Consider the following 20,323-nt stretch of genomic DNA (forward strand, 5'->3'; position numbering starts at 1 on the left):
AGAATTGAAGAAATAGAACGAATCGGTTCAACAATCAACGATCGCGACGATTTTCCATCGACGGTCTGAATCGTTATAATTATGGCCCCAAAGGCGACGCAAGCTTTTATGAAATTTCACTGCAGTCGGTTGTGTTGCTTCGGCGCTGATCTTGGAAATACCTAGTGCTAGGGGTTTTGCCCTGATCGTACCCGGTATTTCACACACATACAAACCAAGCCAACACTATCATCTTGTTCATTTGGGGACAGCGAAGAGTCTCGTCAGGCATATTCTGTGGAATGGCGGCTATTAATCGGCGAAACTGTAAACACAACGCATCGCGATTGAAACGTTTATGGTGTGTAGGTTTGCTTTGCATGTTGGTATTCGTGATGCTGGAGATTGTAATATAAAGCTGAAGCGCATGAGAGATACGAAGCAAAATCAAAACAAACAAGTTACGAGATCGACTCTAGAAACGCACGAATGACCTGAAGTTTAGCCGATCGCCATGATCTTGAATGAAACAGAACCGTTTTGCAGTATCTTCCGAAAGAGATTTTACAAATAACACCTAATGACGGTAGCTATAAACACGTACAATTAAAGGGTATTTCCCTTCGTTTAGTTGATAACACCTATCCGATCTACGGCCAAATCTCAGCAAGATTGTACAAAGTCATCGAAGGTTGTTAGAAGCTATATTAGAATAAAGAACTTTGTATTTAATTGATTGAGGTGTGTGTGGAAATCTTGCGCATATTAGAGTGATCGTTTGAATATACATTTTAGTTATACATTATTAGAGATGATACGAACACTTTGATAGGCAATACATTTGAAACGGGATTAAAGTTGCTTATTATGACCTATATTTCTGAGTTCCAAATTTTGCATAACAGATATAATCAAATCAATTCCATCGCTTCACTGACGCCCTCTACTCTTCACAAATCTTGTGCCATCAGATATAATTGGGCCTTTATCCACGGATAGTACTCGCTGACACGCGTGTATATGGCTGGCTTATTCTGAGCGCACTGTGCACCGATACTGTAGATCGCGACTATGTAGTTAACAGGTCTCCAGTCCGAGCTCATGTACACGGTACCGTACAGTCCAGTTCCGGATTCGGCACAAGCCGTTGGGTCTTGGTCGCAGTGCACATTGTCCGTATCCGGCAGTACGCATAACTCCGTCAGCGTCAAGTTGGAGTAGTATTTAAGCCGGCAGTCGATGTAGTACAGAGGGTTCACCGTGTTGACGGTAACGGCGTTTGCCACAGTGTCGTAGCCCGTTGATATGAGCTTGGATGGCATACGATCTTTTTCCGGCCACATGCAAGCCGGTACACTATATTCGCTTACAGCAATAGGTGCATCCAGTGCCAAAATGGCGATGTTGTAATAGTTTGATTGACGGTCAAACATGGGATGAATCACGGTCGAAGCGACATTGCGAATTTGGATTACCTTTTCATCAATCGCGTAAACTCCCAGCTTTACAGTACTGGGTTTTGACTTAATGCTTTAATGAAAAGAAATGGTGGATATACTGCAAAATAACTGTGGAAATCAGTTTTACTCCTGTAACTTACCGTAGTACGCACTGTGCAGCGGTCAGAACGAACTGTTTCGAAATGAGCGTACCGACGCACTCCACCTTGTTGTCTTCATTGCGTACTAGAGCTAGCTGCGAATGGATCTGCTGTTCCTTTGTAGTCCTTCGATGCACGTCGTACAGTTCATGGCAATGCTCGATTTCATGCCTAATGCTTTGCAGTTTCTGTTGCTTGTCTTCGCCCTTCAACATATCATCTGCTGTACAGCAATTCAACGCATGGTCCCCATCGAAGCCGCATTGTTCTAGTGAACTTAAGAGGCGTTTCACACTTTTCAGCTGCTGAAAAACTCTTGGACATGCTTCGATGTGCAAGCAGACACCTTCCTTATCATCTTTAGTGATACACTTTTCACCTAAACCTGCGTCCGGGATCGCGAACAAAATTCGTTGGCGTGCAATAACATCGCGAATCCAGTCGGCGTACCGCGTTACCGGCACCAGCTGTTGCTGATCATTGCAGAATAGTCCCACCACCATCGGGTGCATAGAATACTTGTCCAAATCTCGTATTTGCAGCAAACTACCGGTAGGTTTCTAAAATGTATAGAAAGTAATGTAAATTGTTTGGTGCTTGGCGGTGGAAAGCGTTCACAGTTGCACAGCCAATGTCTAAGTGCGCTTTTGTGTGCTCGAAACTTACCCTTTCACACCACTGTGCGAAGGTTTTATTCAAACAAACTCCCTGCATCGATGCTGAGCAAACGGTCGTGTTTTGGATGAGGTGATTCAAGGTGGGATCTGAAACAAAAATTAATTTAGTTAGCTAAAGTTGAACTAATCGCGTATTTCGCCTTACCGTATGCTATATCCTGCACTTTCGAGTAGGAGATAATGTTATCCGTGGGCCAGAGACATGCAGCCGTGTTTTCGTAGGGTAGTCTGAAACTAGAATCATGTGTGCTATGTAAGCATCATTTATCGAAATGATTACACGGGGCCCACCAGATCTCGCTAGCCTAACTTACTCGGTCGTCCCATTTATGCGCAACAGAATCGGTGCCTTATTGCTGCTTACGTTAAGTGACTTGTAGTCCATGTACACTAAACGTTCAGCGATATGAAGATCAAAATTGTTTTGCAATTGCACATGAACCGACTTCCAGTCTTCCGGCACACATTCGGCGGTCGATAGTATGTAATAATCATTTACCAGCACTCCGAGACAGGTGGAAGTATTTGTCTTAATCAGGGCTACATGGCAATAATCAGTGTACACCGTTCGAAGATATTTCAAGGGACATTCTAAAAGCACGAAACAAAATGTAAAATATGCCCGATTTTACGCACCGCGCACCATCTAACCGTCTATCTCAATGTGCTCGTAGGTCATAAAATGGTTTCGGAAATCTTGTAGCATTGATCGTCCATCATAGTCCTGGGGATTTGCTGTGTGGCCACAATAAGGAAAAGATAATTAACGTTGTTTTTATTCTACAATATGGTCAATTTACCAGATGCGCCAACGATCACTATTAAAACCAATCCAAGGAAACCCCACCGATACACGCTGTTCATTTCAAAACTTGTTTCTTCACCGACTAGCACGATCAGACTGCTAAGCATCGACTTTTGTGCTCTGGACCACCTTGTCTTCCGCCAGAACAACTTATCGCTGTAGCTTCGCCGGTGTATCCCAGTACATCCCTTCCACAAAATAAAAATTCTGTTTCGTGTGAATCCCACCGTTGAAGACCAACCGTAGAGCAAAAAGAGGCAGAATCAAGCCGAAAAATAAACAACACAAAAAACGTATAACGAAGCAAAGATTCCCGCATGGGTGATGATAATTCGCATGTATGTATAGAGAGTTTGGTTTAATTATGTGCAGTATAAATCATGTAAATATAAATTATATTACTTGTTGAAGCAATACCGCTATATCCAAATTGTAGCGATATTGGAATAATGAAAAGCTCCTACGCTTGACCATGGAGGTGATTTGGAAAAACCAATTATGCTTATGGGGGTTTCCCATAAAGGTGATCCCTTCTACGTTTTGCCGCAGTCATCATTCAAGTCTTGTGTAGTATTTTATGCTCAGGGTCGAATTTTTTATTGATTATCTGATAGCAGATATTTCGCAACACATTGTGTAGTACGGTGCAAATGTATGGTAGAAAGAGATTGTAATATGAGATAATTTTTAAACGAATACAACTATAGCAATCGTTCCCGTATATACTGAAACAGAAGCAAATTTATCAAGGACCAATTCAAGAACCTAAAGCGCTTGTTAATAGTCAAGGAAAAGTTAACTATAATGTTGATAAACCCAGTTCAATTATTCATAATTTTTGAATACATTCTACAGAATACATTTTAAGATCAACGATCCACCAACATACAATCGTTCGTCGGTAACCGATCGGTTTACTATTCGGAGCTGAATACTTCAAACTGCGTTGGAACAGTCTGACAAACATCGATCGAAACACACGCAGGAAACACACACAGATAAACCGCACCCAGCCAGAAGTGGTTGTAACTTATCAGCACAGTTTACCGAACAAATTTCGCATTCGCGTAGTGCTTATTGTGTACGTTCATCGCGTATCGTAAATACCGGCACTTGGTTTCCAACAACACGGTCACAGTCTAGCAAGTGCCAGTCGCGGTGAACGTCGTGTCGGAAAAAGTGCGCTCTCATCATGTACTCTCAGTCTGCAACGAATGATAATGGTGCCGCGGACCATGTGCGTGTGGTCGACTTTCGTTCTGATACGATCAGCGTGCCAACACCGAGCATGCGCCAGGCAATGTTCACCGCCGTGGTAGGTGACGATGTGTACGGCGAAGATCCGACCGTTCGCAAGCTGGAGGAAAGATCGGCAGCGTTGTTCGGCAAGGAAGCGGCCCTGTTTGTGCCCTCCGGCACGATGGCTAATCTATTGGCAAGTGAGTTAAATTGTTTAAATTGTACAGAAGTGAATTGGCATAAGGGGTTGACCGAACTGCTGTTCGGTTCAATACTATCTCAATATTGACCATTAGGGCTGTAACCACGGGTCATTTAATTTAAAGAGCGATGCGATATGAAAAAATACTTCAGATTTAAATTAATCAATCAAATTATCCAAAAACTTTAATTGTGGCACTGCTCTTCGTAAAAACTAAAGCGGTATCAAAACCCGTGCGTACCGTTCCGGCGAGGCAAAGACTACATTATACGGCCACGAGTGTCGTAAGCCATTTCTGCAGACATGACTAAATAAGTCGTTATGCCAATAAAAAAAAAGAAATTTAAAAATGTATCATTCACATAAGAAGTTCCAATGGAACATTCATATAAATTTGTTAAATAGTAAGGGGTAAAACATATTTCACAAAAAAGACAAAGCACTTCGACTTAACTTTATGTAACGTTAGATAAGGAACCGTTAAAAATAGACTTCAGTGAACAATGATGAATGAGCATCCTTCTGATACGATTGTTTAGACACTTCTTCATCGTTTGTGAAGACTCAAGAGCTGATAATCTGTGCGTAGAAACAATCTATTGTGATCTACAAAGGCATTAATTTGATCCCACGCATTTGATGTAATGCACGAATCAATAACTCGCTAAGGGAACGTCACTGAACATGTTAAGGATACAGCAACTGCCGGTAATCAGGCCTGAAAGTACAAATAACCCGCACCACAGCGCAGCTCAACAGTAAAAATCAAATAGCTTTCTCTTTGCTAAATGGCAAATAGCAACGGTAAATGATTAACTGATATGAAAGATTTAAGCAAAACCACCATCTAACACACAATATTTCGTTTGGGCCGTCATACATAAAATATACAATTTACTTCGTTCCTCCTTTTGTACAGTGATGGTCCACTGCTCGCGACGCGGCACGGAAGCCATCGTTGGGGATATGGCGCATGGATTTCTCTACGAGCAGGGTGGAGCCGCTCAGATCGCAGGGGTGCTGCTTAACACGATTAAAAACAACCCGGATGGGACGTTCTGTTTGAACGAGCTCGTACGCAAATTTCGAGGCTTTGACGTCCACGAACCAAACACGGTGCTCGTAATGGTGGAGAACACGCACAACATATGCGGCGGTAAGGTGATCCCATTGGATTGGCTCGAGAAGCTGGCTACGATATGCCGCGAGAAAGGTGTTCAGGTACATATGGATGGAGCCCGTGTATTCAATGCGGCTGCTTATCTGGACCTGCCTGTTTCGCGCGTTGTACGTGACGTCGATTCTGTATGTTTCTGTTTGAGCAAAGGACTTGCCTGCCCGGTTGGATCAATTCTGCTTGGAACACAGGAATTTATTAAAGAGTGCGTATGGTGTTCTTGGCAGTAGACAGCACGCTATAACTAATACATTTTCGTAATGTTTCAGGGCACATCGTTTGCGCAAAGCATTAGGAGGAGGCATGCGACAGGTTGGATTTCTCGCAGCCGCCGGACTGTGTGCGTTGGACGAAATCGTTCCAAAGCTGAAAGATGATCATATTCGTACGAGAAGGATTGCTGAAGCCATTGATCAGCAGAGAAGTCCTATCTTCAAAGTAGATTTGGCTAATCTGCACTCCAATATTTTGATGGTGCAGATCAACAGTAAGCAGATCCATTCGAGTGATTTGGCCCATCGTTTGGCTATTGTCACACCAGGCGAAATTAAGGCAGGAGTAGTTGACACGGAAGGCAAGGGCATAGCAGTGAAGGTAAGTGCCCGCGATTGGACATTCGCACGAATTGTAATCTACACCAACATTACCGATGAAGAAGTTGAGTTGGCTATAAAAAAGATTCGGTTTGTTATAGCAGAATACGAGAAAGCTTTATAAAGATGCTCTTGTATGTACAACAGGACAACAATTGCTCTTGGGATGTAGAAAGGAATAAATAAATTTGTGGTGAAATATCGAAAGCTTTTCAATTGGAGTATATAATGAAATGTGTTGTGGTCAAAGAACGACTTTTTATTGCATTATCACCCCATAATTGTTGGGAACATTTATATAAAATGCTGAAATGCGGATTATACACGATGTTAACATGATAAAGACTGCAATGGATGTTATTTTTTAAAAGTATTCTTTGATATCTTGAAGAATAGCATAATTTCTAACATTCCTACGAGTCCGAATTGCAACGGGCTAGGAACATTTCAATTCACCCATGCACACAATCTTTTGACATCTTTCGTCAAAAGTCGGATACGCGTGTGACGTTTGGTTCGTCAATATTGGGGGATTTTGACAGCTTCGTTAAACGATGTTTCTAATTATTTCGGTGAAAACACATCCGCTCATCAGTACCCAAAACGTGGCAAATTAAAAGAAATTCGGATGAATTCATCAGTAAACTGTGTTCGGTGAAATTTTACGTCGTTTGCTGTGGTTTACAGCAGTTCAGTTTATTTAGGATCAGCAGCTAAAGCAACAATTTCATTAACAAAACAAGTGTTCACAGTTAGGTGGCTTTGTTTCAGTTTTGCATAAAACGTTATTGGTAGGTAAGCTTTTATTGTTTTATAAGTTCGAAATGTAACGGTAAACGCAACGTATTATTGTCCTATCTGTGATTTTGGTTGAAACATATTATAAACTGTAACTCACTGCCCCGGTGTATTGATATGCTATACCAAGCGAAAGATGTAAACAAGCCTTATCAAGCGGCAAAGGCGGCGTTGTGATTTGATCCCCGGTGCCTTTCAGTGCGCTTGTTTAATAATATTCCAAAGAGAAAATTTTTCTTCCGTTTCGCCGAAAGTGCTATGTCTAGGTATATGAGCTCTAAAAATTGAAAAATATATTCACACAAAACCAGGATACAAATCCAGAGCACTCGATAGTGTAGTTTTACGCCTACACATATTGCAAAATACCATGTGCGAGGATGAGGATGATTCAATAAAACAAGTGAGTTGCATAATTAGTAAGCATTACTTATAGCGCGCTATAATGTGGTTCGCGCTCAAAAAAGCTGGTCTTTTTTCATTCTAGGTGTACCTAATTTGGATGATTGTCCGTGCAAGCCAAAATAGTACCATTTGCTAGCTTTTCCCACACACCTTTATGACGTTCAACTTGCTCTACTGATCGGTGGTTGTCGTTCCGGTGAAAGCCGACCAGGTCGGCGTCGTCATCAATTTCAACTCTAAAAGAAGCTGAAATTGTTTACATAGCCGTTGCCAAACGGTGCGCATTCACACTAAACCATGCTCAAGCAGACGATTATGCATGTGTTCTAGCATCACGCCACCGCGAAAGTCGTTGCGATGGCGTATCAGTGAGCAAGCACGCGTCGTACTGTTCTCCATTCGTGTTACGACCGACCGGCAAACATACAATTGATCGCGTTCATTAGATCGAGCCTTCGGTTTACTCCGTGTCAGCTATAGGCCGGAGATAGTAGCATCCCATTTACGTCACGTATCAGTCCGCATGCGGCTGCGGAAACCTTATCTGGGACGGACTGGAGGTCAATCCGTAGGTGCGATGAAGCAGAGCGCTTTCGCATGTCGATGGTTTGATCTAGGTGATTTCATTGAATTTTGTGGCTAATTTTTATTTGGACGTTAAACGCCTACGCGTGTCTTTAGAGTCGCTCAGCTCCCGAGTCTTATCTAATCAAATTGTTTGATAAAGCAGCTTTGACGATCTTGGGATTTGTAGCGCGTTGATGGGTTACGACTAACCCCTGCTAACCCCCATGTGCCCTGACATATTGAACTTCTGGTGCCTTTGCAAAAGGGCAAACTGGACTTTGAACATCCATCGGAAGTGTGCGCGTTTGGGATGGTGATAAGCAAACCCTAGATTCGGTTGAGTGTGGCGGAATTTAGAGGATTTCGTGCGAATTAAATCTATCATTTGTAGACGTATTATCAGTCAAGGTTGCGTCTGTTGCTTGGCAAATTATTTTGTTTTCTATCGCGCTTTATGTCATGTATTGTCTAAAGTCGTTTGGATTTTTCCAACGAGAAGGACAATATGTTTCCCTCTATATTTGTATGTATTTCAGCATTAGGCTTTTTCTTAGAAACGATTAGAGATTTATTTCCATTACGACGGCCATATGTCGTATGATCGACATAGTTTGCCAAAATTGAACTATCGATAGTGGTGGATATGACTAGATGCCGTATTATTCAGCAGAAAATACTTATCTTAAAAAGCTGCAATCCTGGCTCATTTAACATTATAGAAGATGATGTTTGATGAACTGCAGCTTATTAAATAAGTTTGTTGCCAGTGTGCTTGGTTATTAAGTTCTTTGTATTTATCGCTCTTTTAAACGGTTCTCTAGGACACGATACCAACTATTGAGGCTGGTCAGCGTTACGCTCGCAAGATGAAAGTGTTACCAGTTCGTGCATCGCCGATGAGATTGTTTTGTTTCTTGCATACGCATCACAAAGACGTAACAGTAATATTTACAATGTTATTTTGTTCGGACTGAACTCTTCACTTCCAAACCGGGCTTTGCCAGGTTTCTTTATTTCTTTCAAATACATATTGACACCGGCATCGAATAGTGACAAAGTGGGTTTTTGCTTGACTTTTTTGGCTTGTACAGATGCGTGTAAATATGTAACGTCTACATGAATAATTTACATGAATTTGATCCAATTGCTGTAAGCTGCAGAGATGATATTGATTGATCATTTTTTGTATTTTTTTTTTTACATATTCTGGTAGTGCTGACCACTTCAAGTAGTTCTTTCTGCTTCTATTTGCAAAGGGTATTCGAGGCTCCATTTGTTCTTATCAGGGTTGATGTGTTGTTGGGTTTTTTTGTTTGCGACAAATGCGAACAAAGACGACAACGAAGACGTTCCCGGGCAATGCTGAGTGTGCTGTGGCATTAGTACTCTTGGTGTACTTGGAGTACATTGTCCCATACCGAACCATTTGCCCACCCCACCCCTTTTTCCCCCCTATTGCCACCGACGTTTAAAGCGGATCGTTGTGTCAGCAGGGGTAGTACCGTCGACGGATCCAATGTGCGCACGGGTTATCAGTCAACCTGCTGCTAATACATCGCCGGAACGCACACCGATCGGCGTTCGAGCATACTGTGTGTAGAGTGTGGTCTTGTTGTGTTGGCCAACTGCGAATGAATTGCGCGGCTCGCGAAACTTTGCCATCCGCGCCAGAGGGAAGCATGGGGGGAATGTTGTGAATGCTGTAGTGCAGCCAGGGTGCTTCGAGAGTGTGCGTGCGATGGCGTGTAATCTTCCGCCTGAAAGCCTCAGAATCAAAACCTTCTGACGGGGGCTCACGGTATGCGGGAGGGTAACACGCGGGCATGGGAGCGTGCGAATGCGCGATTGTGGACGAACAAAATCATCGCGAACGGTGCTCGGTGCCGGCAGTCACTCGATAGCTTCTCTATCGTCGTCGGATATGGTTAGACGAATGGCATCAGCGTGCGCGACCGGGGACAGATAGTTGGTTTCTTGATTAGTGATTACGTTCCCGACGTTCGTGCAAGTGCGTGCGACTTGCCAGTGTTCTTGGCTGCGTACTCTACAGTGGCTGGACTGGACGTGGTGAAAGTGGTGAAGCTGGAAGCATCGCTGTCCCAGTTAGATGCATACCCGTGGTGGAAAGAATAGAGCAGCATCCATCATTTGAACCTTTTGATACAATTTGTCGAATAGGAGCAGAGTGTAGCCGACACTCGGATGTTCGTGTATCGAAGGTTGATCAATCCCGACGAAGTACATCCATTGATGGGGGCCAGCATTGATCACGCGAGACGTGTTCAGTAGCCGCGAGTATCAAAGACTCGTAATTGCGGTATTTCTGTATACGGCGTTTTTGTTTCATTTGGTTTTCGTTTTTGAACCGGTGCCAAAAACGATTCTGTACTATCTTCGTTGCCATTGTATTGGCAAGCATTTCGACAATAACGTCATGCTCGGATGGTAGCGGGCTAAAAAGTGAAAGGAAAACAGTAACAACTCTGTTCGCGTTCCACTGTGCCAGTGAGAGTGTTTTCACCAAGGCCTCGCGGAGTCCTGTCGCAGGACATGCACCGTCACAGTGTTGTTTTGTATTGTATTTGAAAAGTGATGATTTACAATTGTTTGTAAGCTGTAAAAGTGCATGCCGTATAGCTTAATCAGAGCGTAAAAGGGTAACACAGGACATTGGTCCTTGCGCTGTCAAGAAGCGTTGCACGGAACCGCCCTTATTTACGACCAAATTGATAAGGAGGACGAACAGTGTTTATTCATATTGTTGGATGCGGTAAACCTTGAAAGCACATCAAAATGCTGGGAATTTTGGAGGTGCTGCTATTCCTTTGCATCATTGGATACTTCTTCAACAAGGAACGGTAAGGATCTGTCTTCGTGAGACACATGTAACCAGACATGATCATGGATGGTGGTGCGATCATGCGTTCAACACAGTGATCATGAAAATGATTGATTTGTATTGTGGAAGCATTGATGTTGTTATTTTCTGCACTGATCACGCTCCAGATCGGCGGAACGAGTCAACGGTACTGATCTTCGTTATCAACAGTTGCTCTGATAGTGTGAATTGACCTTTCGGTGTACCTCTTCCGTTTGCTTGTGAGTCCTAGCGGTGTGTACGTTTGTGGGGATCACCGCAGTCAGTGTGTCTTTTTTCTTACTACGAGTTTTCGCGCTCCGAAAAGTGATCACTCGATCGATTGGTTGGTAGCGATCCCGGCAATCTTATTGATTGATTGGAAACCTTGCAGATCCTGTAAAACAGATTGGCAAACGGCAAACCAATGGCAACGGAAGATTTGCCGCTGGTAGTAGAAATACCCAGACGACCGCCGGTTGTGGGTGATCGAATTCCGGAAGTACGAGTGAGTTGGAACGTGTCAAGTTCGAATCTTCGTTTTATGGGAGTACATTTAAACGTCGAACGCAGTATTTGGAAGCGATGCGCGCGTTCATTCGACACACCCGAAGGTAAAACCAATGAAGAGACGTGCATTCCGGTGCGCTGCGAGTGTATCGGTGACATTGGTTTCAGTCAAAAGCGACTGCTGCTGTTACGTGCGTGCTGTTGCCGTTCCGGGCAATCTGTTTGGCTTCTAGCTGTGCCATGGCATTTCAGATCGGTCGTTTTATTGGTATTACGCACGTTGGATCCTCAAGCTCTGCGATAGGTGGTTCGGTTGTGATTAATCGGGGCTCTTCTGAATGGACGGAGGAACCAGACATTGTGTGTGAATTTGAATAATTCACTTAACCGCGTCACGAAATGGATTTCAATTTGAATACGTGGTTTGTGTGAAGGAGTGCAAAAATTTAAACACTCAAGTGCTTCAATTGTAAAGGGCATTATGATGCCATACATGTTGGCATGTATGTGTACACAAAAACCTTCAAAGACACTTGTAGTGTGCGCGTATGCATTGAGGCGCTAATAGAGAGTGCCTTGTATAATGGAATGATCGTCCATACCGTCCAGCGTTTGTAAATCAAGAAGCTGGAATAACCGGCGTCGCGGAATAACATTGAACCGATCTGTCAATAACATATCCAACACTAAACGCAGATTCGAACATTATCAACATTTCCTGGCCGCCTGCCGAGAACATATCCGTCTGCTGTAGAGCATTAAATTCCTTAAATGTTGCGTCAGGCAAAAAGGAAACAAACGAAACAAATCGTTTCTGTTACAATGTAAGTTTTGACAGTGCGTTTCATGCGTTTCGAACAAAATTGTGATCTGCTTCTGTTTTGAACTACAATTTGCACTGCCGTTTGGAATCGAACATTAGCCATCCCTATCAAGCTTTGTTCGATTTAATTCTCTGTCACTTTCAGTGAACGTCTTAAAAAATACGTGAGCGCGTATTTCCACAGTTGTCACAGCTGCGTGAAAGCGAACAGAAGGAACTTTCTATCTGCATTTCGCATTTGCATTTAGCGTTCTTTGTTGTTATGGTTTGCAATATCTTTTTGTCTCATTTCGTTCACCCACACACAATACTGTTTGTTCAAAAGTGTAGTCTTTATTTCACTCAGTGCAGTGTACAGTGGCGATAAGTGTCATAATATTATGCGGAAAAAGGAATTACGCACCCTACTCATATGACTTGTTAGGAAAACATCATAATAATTAGTTCGAATGCTTGCTTCATATTTGTTTATATGTTTAAAACATAAGCGTAATTTATTAATAACGAAAATAAAATATTCACATTATGTGTCTATTAACTACGTTCGAGAGATTTAATATTGTTGCAGTACAAAGTTGTCTATTACTACTACCAATGTTTCTTTCATAAAATTGCATTGCGAACAATTGTCCTCCATTGTAGTTGTAGTGGCCAATTATTCGATACGCATTTTACGCAACAGTGAAACTGTGTATCCACCTTGCTATAGCTTCTTCAAATAGTGTAGTAAGATGCTTTTATTAACTTGATTCCATTAATGAGGCTTGCAGTGGATGACACCGAACTGGCCGCCATTTACATTTGATGCGCGCTACTATTACAAAACGTGGAAGTGATTGGTCAGAATCAGAACAAATGAAATCGTCTACTGCGCAAATGTATTAGCCGGTGTTGATAGTGCAAAATCTTTATTATCGACGCCCGCACGATTGCAACAAGCTCATAAATGCTAACAATGGAAGATGTACTACCACGTCTGTGTTTACCCAGTAAGATCAAACTCGTTTTGCTCGTTGATCAGTCGACGTTCTTTGCTTAGCTTGTGTGGTGGTTTGTGATTCTGTTTCGTTCGTAACGTTTCGTTGCACACTTTGCGCCATTGCGTACAGAGTGTCAAGGACGCCGGTGGCAATAGAAAACGCAACTACGCCAACCCACGATTGGTTGGGCATTTTCTTCCCGTCATGTAGGGTCAAATTAACGCACGCTCCGAGGCACAAACAGGTGAACCACCCTTTGAACCGTTGAGCCCGTTTGAACGCAAAAAGGGCGGCGAGTGTGGTTGATAACGTTACGTTAAGTTTGTTGCATGCACGGTGGAAAATGATTTAAAGGGAAATTTAATCATGCACGACCATAACACTGGATGTTTTATCTATTAGCAAAACGTTTAGGGTGAGGTTTTAATGTTGTTGACCGACTGGTGCAGAAACCGTTGCATCGAAACAACGCTTTGTAAGATTAGTTGAGCAATTTTGATAAGTACGTATGGGAAAATCGATTGATTGGTTGTTGATTGCATTGCAACCGCCAAACGGCTGGTTTGCCTCTTTCCCTGTTCGTTCCGCAAACAATTGGAGACATGTGAGAGAATCATCACCCCATAGGCGGTAGAGTTAAGGAGAGTAAGGTGAAGAGGGATTTTTTTTTTGTAAAGGTGTTAGTACCTTCAGTACTACGATCTTCCCTTTCCTAATATACCTTCTGCGACCGAGTCTGATATATGTACTGCGACGGAGACTTGTTGTGTGAACGATAACCATAAATATGATTATTTGCTTGTTGCTACCATCCGCTCAGTCCCTGCCTATAACAAATATTGATCCATCCTGCAAAACAAAACAGAATCGTTATCTGCTATTGAATTGTTCGCTTTAAATATCCATTTCTTCGTGTTGGTCTGATCTGATCTTAGCCCTTCGACCTTGACACTTCCCGGGAACATTATCAATTTGTTTGTTAATCAAACATGTTTGCTGGTGGATTTGACTGTAATGAGTTGCATTTATTATCTTTGGTTTTATGTGGTTGGTTGTATCGCCATGGCGACTAAGTACTTGCCACACAGGTCATTAGCCTAAAGCAGCTTGATGGAACGATTTGGTTGACTTTGGACCTTGATTAGATGATGACTTATTTTCCGATGTTTATCGGAACTGGTTGATGAGAAACGGAGCGCAAAAGCGGATTGTGTGTGTGTGAACGACTGTTCAATACTTGGGGCGGTTGGGGACTGTCGTACAAAGTTCATGTTGCCCAGATTAACTAGGAGTATAAAAATAAAAGGATCACAGAATACTTAGTTCCCAGCCCATTGAGCCCACATGGCAAGTGGGGCGGTGGGGATTATCAGTACTTGATGTAACTGTTGTTTGGATTGGGTAAATTGTTTTTTTTTTTATCTGTTTATTACTTACGCTCCTGGCTTCTATTATTTATTAGAAAAGATAGCGATAATTTGTTTTTAAGTGGCTTCACATTAAAGATAGGTTTATATGAGTTATACACAGGTTATTGCGTTCTTTTTAATTGCTATTGTACTCGAGAAATGTAACCCATTATACTCCAGGCGTACGAAATCTTAATTCAAATGGCATGGAACTTTGTATTCCAACAGGGAGTTTTCCAAAATATGCGGCTGTTAGATTATTATTATTTACACACCTTTCGAAGCCCAAATATCTCGATAATAATTATTTTTTATGTTAGACTTCGATATTTTGCGCAGTTAAACAGATTACACCTTCTATTGAAAAGAGGCTGTACCGTATGGGTCTGCCTGTGGTAGATATTAATATTATGTTTACAGTTCAATATTTGAAGCAATTGTCTATATAATGTGTTTTTCTTTTTTGTTACAGAGCAATCGATATGGTTGATATCATATCGAACCGCGTTCAGGAAGCATATGGGTCGTTCCGGTTACCGAGCATGTTTGGGCCGGGAACGGAAACCCAACAAAATGGTGGTTTTTCGACCTACTCCATGCTTAAGCGTTTCGGCGAGGCTGGAAGACGGCAGCGTGAGTTAAATGCAGACATTGATCGACAGGTATGTAAAAGAACAATTAAAAAATTGCAATCGAAGCTACTGAACTGACACGCTCTCGGTGTAACTAATCTGATAAGATCTATCAGTGTGCCGCTTTATTATGTATCTGTTGGAATTTTGGGTTTGTAAATAACTTTAGTATAATTTATTTCTTTTCCGCGCAAACTGTCTATGGTGCTGGAATTTATTGTTTGATTTCTTTTTTTTTTATTATTTATGATTTTATTTCTTTTTGTTCTAAATTGCAATCCATCGCTGAACCTACGGAATTATTGTCAAAACACACTCTCCATGTATATGCACTTTATATCATGTACAATACACGTCCCCACAAAAAAAAAACTGTAATTCATCGATACTCAACCTGCTGCAAAACAAATTACGACCATTTGCGATCCTGGTATGCTGGATTAATTTTCAAAATGGACGTATTTATGTTTCGTCTCAACGTTCGACGCCGCAGGTGCGACAGCAAAGTCTCTTCCACATAAAGGAAATGCCGATAACGCACGTACAACCAGAATTAAAACCAATTCCAGGCATGGCATGCCCACACTGCTCTCCGACAGAAAGCGTAAGTTTGTTAGCGTAAATATCATAAGCTCATCATTTCCGAATCACATACACCATACGCACTGATCTTCTGGTTCCTAGTTACCAATGAACATCCTGTTTTGTTTGTTTAATAACCTTGCACATTAATTGTACTAAGTGTAACTTATTTGCTATCACTAACTCAGCAGGTTTGATTAATGCTTCACTCTAATAGCATTTATTTGTCAACAATTGCGCAATGCTTTGTTAATCCACTCTTACTTACTGGTATGCGGTGGAAGAATCGTATTAGGTTTAGCTATAGTCGCACTTCCCATGAATGAAATATTGAATTTCTGGTCAAATTTGAAATATCTCTTAATGCAACTGAACTGTTATTTTAAAGTAAAACATGCATGAATATCAATGAGAAAGCAGAGATTAAATCATGTTCACTTTCAAGCAACTGCTTTTACAGCTCGCAATATGTAAACTAAATGATCGAGTAAATGCTTGTCATGTACATTTTTTGATGTAAATAAATTTGCATATCAATGGCTCACGCGACGGTTTTCGCTCGCATGCAATAATACACGCGCATTACATGATCTCGTTTCTCTCGCACCATCTCACAATATGACGAACGTTTCTACGACGATGACGATGATGATGATGATGATGATGAAGGTAGTCATCATCCAAGAAGCTGAGAGAACTCCGGAACGTTTACTTTGCCAGTCAAATAGCATCGCTCGCGATTGTCACAGGTTGAAATTCTATTTTTACCCTGTTGAAACACGGGGAGCGTAACCCCAGACTGTCAAAATTATTCAGTTGTAGATCACCTAATGTTTGTCATAATGCAAAATTGTTTGGCTGTACATGTAAAGTTGGTTTTTGTAATTTCATCATAAGGTAGTAACTTGTTAGAAACGAAGTGTACAACTTGGTGTAAAAATGAACAATGTGGGCAACGGGAGGCTGGTTATCGTTATCTAACCGTCCTGGAACCGACGCAAGTGTTGGTAGCGGATGCCAACGTCGCATCTATCAACTCGATCACGTTTGGGTGCGCAACGGTGTTATCATCATGCTGCTCATGCTATGCAACCGCATGAACTGATACTAATCTGTGAATCGTTTTGTTTTCTTGATCCTATTACCGACATGACGGAATATCTCAACAGTGCCCTCAGCTCAGTGCGGACGATCGGCGTCGTCATGCGATAGATATTCTGCGCGTAACCACGCATGCTGGTGAGCAGTATGCTCGTGTCAACAATCCAGGATCCTTCGACTGGGGAGTTTGGTGCCCGCATCTGGCTCAGGCGACCCGTGTCCGCCGCTTTCCGTACCCACAGGTAGCTGGTGCCGTTTTGCCCGATGAACGAGTGCAGGAGGCCCTGGATATGGCCGCAAAGGAATCCATTAATGACAAACGAGCAGAGCTGGGTGTTGCGGAAAATGATGAAAGCTTCGACGAAGATAGCTTTTACATGAAGATGCTTCAAATTCATGAAACGAGAGCGATAAAGGTAAGTGCTACGCGGACACTACATAAATTATAATGGTTTATTAATTATATTTTTTCTTTTCACACTTCCATTAGATCCTGATCGGTATGGGGTCGAAGATATCAGACTTCGTGTTGCGCATTACCTCGTGGGTGCTGTATAAAATACTGCCATGCTTTATGTCTGGCGTGGTTGCCCATCCAGCGCAGGTGGAGATGATAAAACGCGCCATCGCGAAACATCCGGGCGTGCCGCTAATCTTCTTACCACTCCATCGCAGCCATCTCGACTATATAATGGTGAGCTTTATTCTGCTGAACAACGATATTAAATGTCCGCTGGTAGCCGGTGGGGACAACCTTCGCATTCCCGTGTTCGGTAGCATTCTTCGATATGATGGAGCGTTCTTCATTAAGCGCAAGATCGACCCATTAACTGGCAAAAAGGATCACGTGTACCGAGCTATACTGCACACCTACTTACAGAAGTGTTTGACGGCTGGTCATAATGTAGAATTTTTCATCGAAGGTGGTCGCACCCGCACGGGCAAACCTTGTATGCCAAAGGTAAGGTTACTGGTGATTACTGATGTGCTGCAGAATTATTTGAGTACAATGAAATCTTTCCATAATTGGATAACATTTTTCTTTTCTTAATTTTTCGTACCTAGAGCGGCATTCTGTCAGTGATTGTTGACGCGTTCAATGATAAAAGTATCTCGGACGCATTACTTGTTCCAGTATCGATCAATTACGAAAAGTTGGTCGATGGCAATTTTGTCCGCGAGCAGCTAGGTCAGAAGAAAATTCCGGAAAGCTTTGCTTCGGCCGCGTCTGCTATCATGAAGGTACTAAAAGCCCGTTACGGGCTGATGAGAATCGATTTCAATGAGCCGTTCTCGCTAAGCGAGCTAGTAAAATCGTTACGTAAATCCGACACTGCGCACAATTACACACCAGAGATGCGGTAAGTATTATTTGCATAATCGAAATCGAGGTTTTCGTCTGTCATTTGTTACTATTGATCTTTTTGGAATGTTATTTGTTTTCAGACGATTGCAGCACAAACCATCTTCCTCCTCTCTGTTCGGTACGGATGTGGTGCAGGAAGAGCAGGATCAACGTCAGCTGATCGACAACATTGCACGGCATGTGGTATACGACAGTGCTCGTGCCACATCCGTCATGACCACAAATGCTCTAGCATTCCTCCTTTTGAACCGTTTCCGAGATGGAGCACCGCTTTCGATTCTGGTAGAGGCTCTTGATGAGCTACGTGCCGTGTTGAATGGCGTACGAGATCTCGGTTTTACGGGTGCCTCGGAAGACGTAATACGCTATGCGACAGATTTACTCGGCCCTGGCCTCGTGAGCAAGGAAATGCGCAATGGGCAATTGTTTATCAAACCGGTTGTTATGATTCCTAACGTGATCGAACTGTCTTACTATTCGAACTGCCTTCTACCTCACTTTGCGCTAGAATCGATCGTGGTTACGTGTGCAAGTTTATTGAAGCGTGAAACTGAACGTAAAGCGAACATCGATCGACACGATCACGTGGAAGAGGTGACGATCGGGAGACGCGCGTTGTTAGAGATGTGTATGGAGTTTGCCGAGCTGCTGATGTACGAGTTCATCCTATGCAAACCGTGTCAGAAGCTCGAAACAGTTATTGAGAACACACTGAATGACCTTTGCATTCGGGAGATTCTGTTGCAACCGGAAGTGGAGTTCACCGAGGAACAAGCGATGGCTCGGAAACTGGCACATAATTTGGAGTGCGATGGATTGGATGTTGATGACGAAGAACTGGATGATTATTTCGATGAGCAACATGTGTCCATCTCAGGCGGTAAATTTGGAATGGAGGATGATGACATACGAATACACTTCCCTGCAGAAAAGCATTGTGATCGGCTTGTACTGCAATCGGTCCTGGCTCCTTTTAGTAGTACATACTCGGCAGTGGCATCATCATTGCATCAGTTGCTTGATGGTAATTCTATAGTGGAATCGGAATTTATTCGCCTGTGCATCAAAGAAATTAGCACACGTGTTGAGCTAGGAGACTGTAAATACGGTTTGTATCAGTTGAGTAATACTAAAGCTATGGCATTTTTCTTAAAATTCTGTTTATTCACATCATTGCAGGTGAAAGCATATCCACGGACACTGTACGAAACTGCCTAAAGGTGTTCGAGAAGCGATCGTATATCGAGATTACAAACAACAACGGCGTAAGGTTGGTTTCGCTACAAGCACCCTTCGATACAATGACGGAGCTGCAGAACATAGTACAACAGGTGCACATTTTCGTACCGGTCTAGAAAGCGACGGGAAGTGATCGTTGCATTATAATAATCCTGACGATACCAAACCTACAATCGTTTAGTAAAACAAGCGGTTGCAGCATAGCATACATGTAATGCGCGTTAGTCTAAGACAAACAAGCTAGGAGGAAAAACGATAAGCAAGGTTTGTGATTTGATTTTGAAACCTCAAAAGACTGTTTGTACTCCTCCGAAATTTATGCTGAAAGCACAAAAGAAAATTACAGTCCAAAATGTAATTGGCGGGCATAGGATACGACGTTGCCTGTACGATATACGATAGTTATGACAAAGAATATTGTTGTTTTTGTTTTTAGTCTAGTAACACATGCGTCATAATTGCTCAATCAACTGCATATGGACATCATAATTTCCAGTGAAGTAGAGATGTTTCTTATTATTCGTAGACTTGTATTAAAAATGAACAACATGCAATTCATATCAGGTTGGATCATGTGAATTTCTGTTCACACGGTACAATACCAACTAGTGAAGGTACGAAACTAAACGAAAAATCACATGCGGGTATTGTGAGAAGTTTATTCGATTATAGAACGAAATTGATTAGACATGAGCTGCATGAAATATATAAAATGATTCTTATATGAAGTGCATAGTCGATAATACGCCGTGATCATGTCTCCATAGGTCCGAAAACAATAT

General features: G+C 42.3%; 3 protein-coding genes across 5 annotated transcripts; 2 read left to right on the top strand and 1 right to left on the bottom strand.

The window, feature by feature from the left end:
* Positions 1 to 837: 837 nt before the first annotated feature.
* On the bottom strand, positions 838 to 3,139 carry LOC128299821 (uncharacterized). The gene is made up of 7 exons (XM_053035933.1): positions 3,057 to 3,139; positions 2,908 to 2,991; positions 2,571 to 2,847; positions 2,402 to 2,490; positions 2,246 to 2,343; positions 1,580 to 2,139; positions 838 to 1,509 (listed from the first exon to the last, which is right to left on the bottom strand). Exons 1-7 carry the CDS (start codon positions 3,118 to 3,120, stop codon positions 930 to 932), a joined length of 1,752 nt encoding a protein of 583 aa, XP_052891893.1. The 5' UTR covers positions 3,121 to 3,139; the 3' UTR covers positions 838 to 929.
* Positions 3,140 to 4,214: 1,075 nt separating this feature from the next.
* Positions 4,215 to 6,477, top strand: LOC128299826 (uncharacterized). The gene is made up of 3 exons (XM_053035938.1): positions 4,215 to 4,500; positions 5,422 to 5,884; positions 5,949 to 6,477. Exons 1-3 carry the CDS (start codon positions 4,254 to 4,256, stop codon positions 6,394 to 6,396), a joined length of 1,158 nt encoding a protein of 385 aa, XP_052891898.1. The 5' UTR covers positions 4,215 to 4,253; the 3' UTR covers positions 6,397 to 6,477.
* Positions 6,478 to 6,854: 377 nt separating this feature from the next.
* Positions 6,855 to 20,269, top strand: LOC128299815 (glycerol-3-phosphate acyltransferase 1, mitochondrial). 3 transcript variants are annotated; one of them, XM_053035919.1, is made up of 8 exons: positions 6,855 to 7,067; positions 15,094 to 15,283; positions 15,747 to 15,857; positions 17,005 to 17,352; positions 17,427 to 17,897; positions 18,002 to 18,297; positions 18,383 to 19,410; positions 19,482 to 20,269. In XM_053035919.1, exons 2-8 carry the CDS (start codon positions 15,104 to 15,106, stop codon positions 19,655 to 19,657), a joined length of 2,610 nt encoding a protein of 869 aa, XP_052891879.1. In that variant the 5' UTR covers positions 6,855 to 7,067; positions 15,094 to 15,103; the 3' UTR covers positions 19,658 to 20,269. The 3 variants fall into 3 exon arrangements, with proteins under 3 accessions (XP_052891879.1, XP_052891880.1, XP_052891878.1); XM_053035920.1 differs by having other exon boundaries at positions 6,855 to 7,063; XM_053035918.1 differs by lacking the exon at positions 6,855 to 7,067 and adding an exon at positions 10,635 to 10,900.
* The last annotated feature ends 54 nt before the right edge of the window (positions 20,270 to 20,323 follow it).

Source organism: Anopheles moucheti, chromosome 2, assembly GCF_943734755.1.
Source record: "Anopheles moucheti chromosome 2, idAnoMoucSN_F20_07, whole genome shotgun sequence".
NCBI classification, from domain to species: domain Eukaryota; kingdom Metazoa; phylum Arthropoda; class Insecta; order Diptera; family Culicidae; genus Anopheles; species Anopheles moucheti.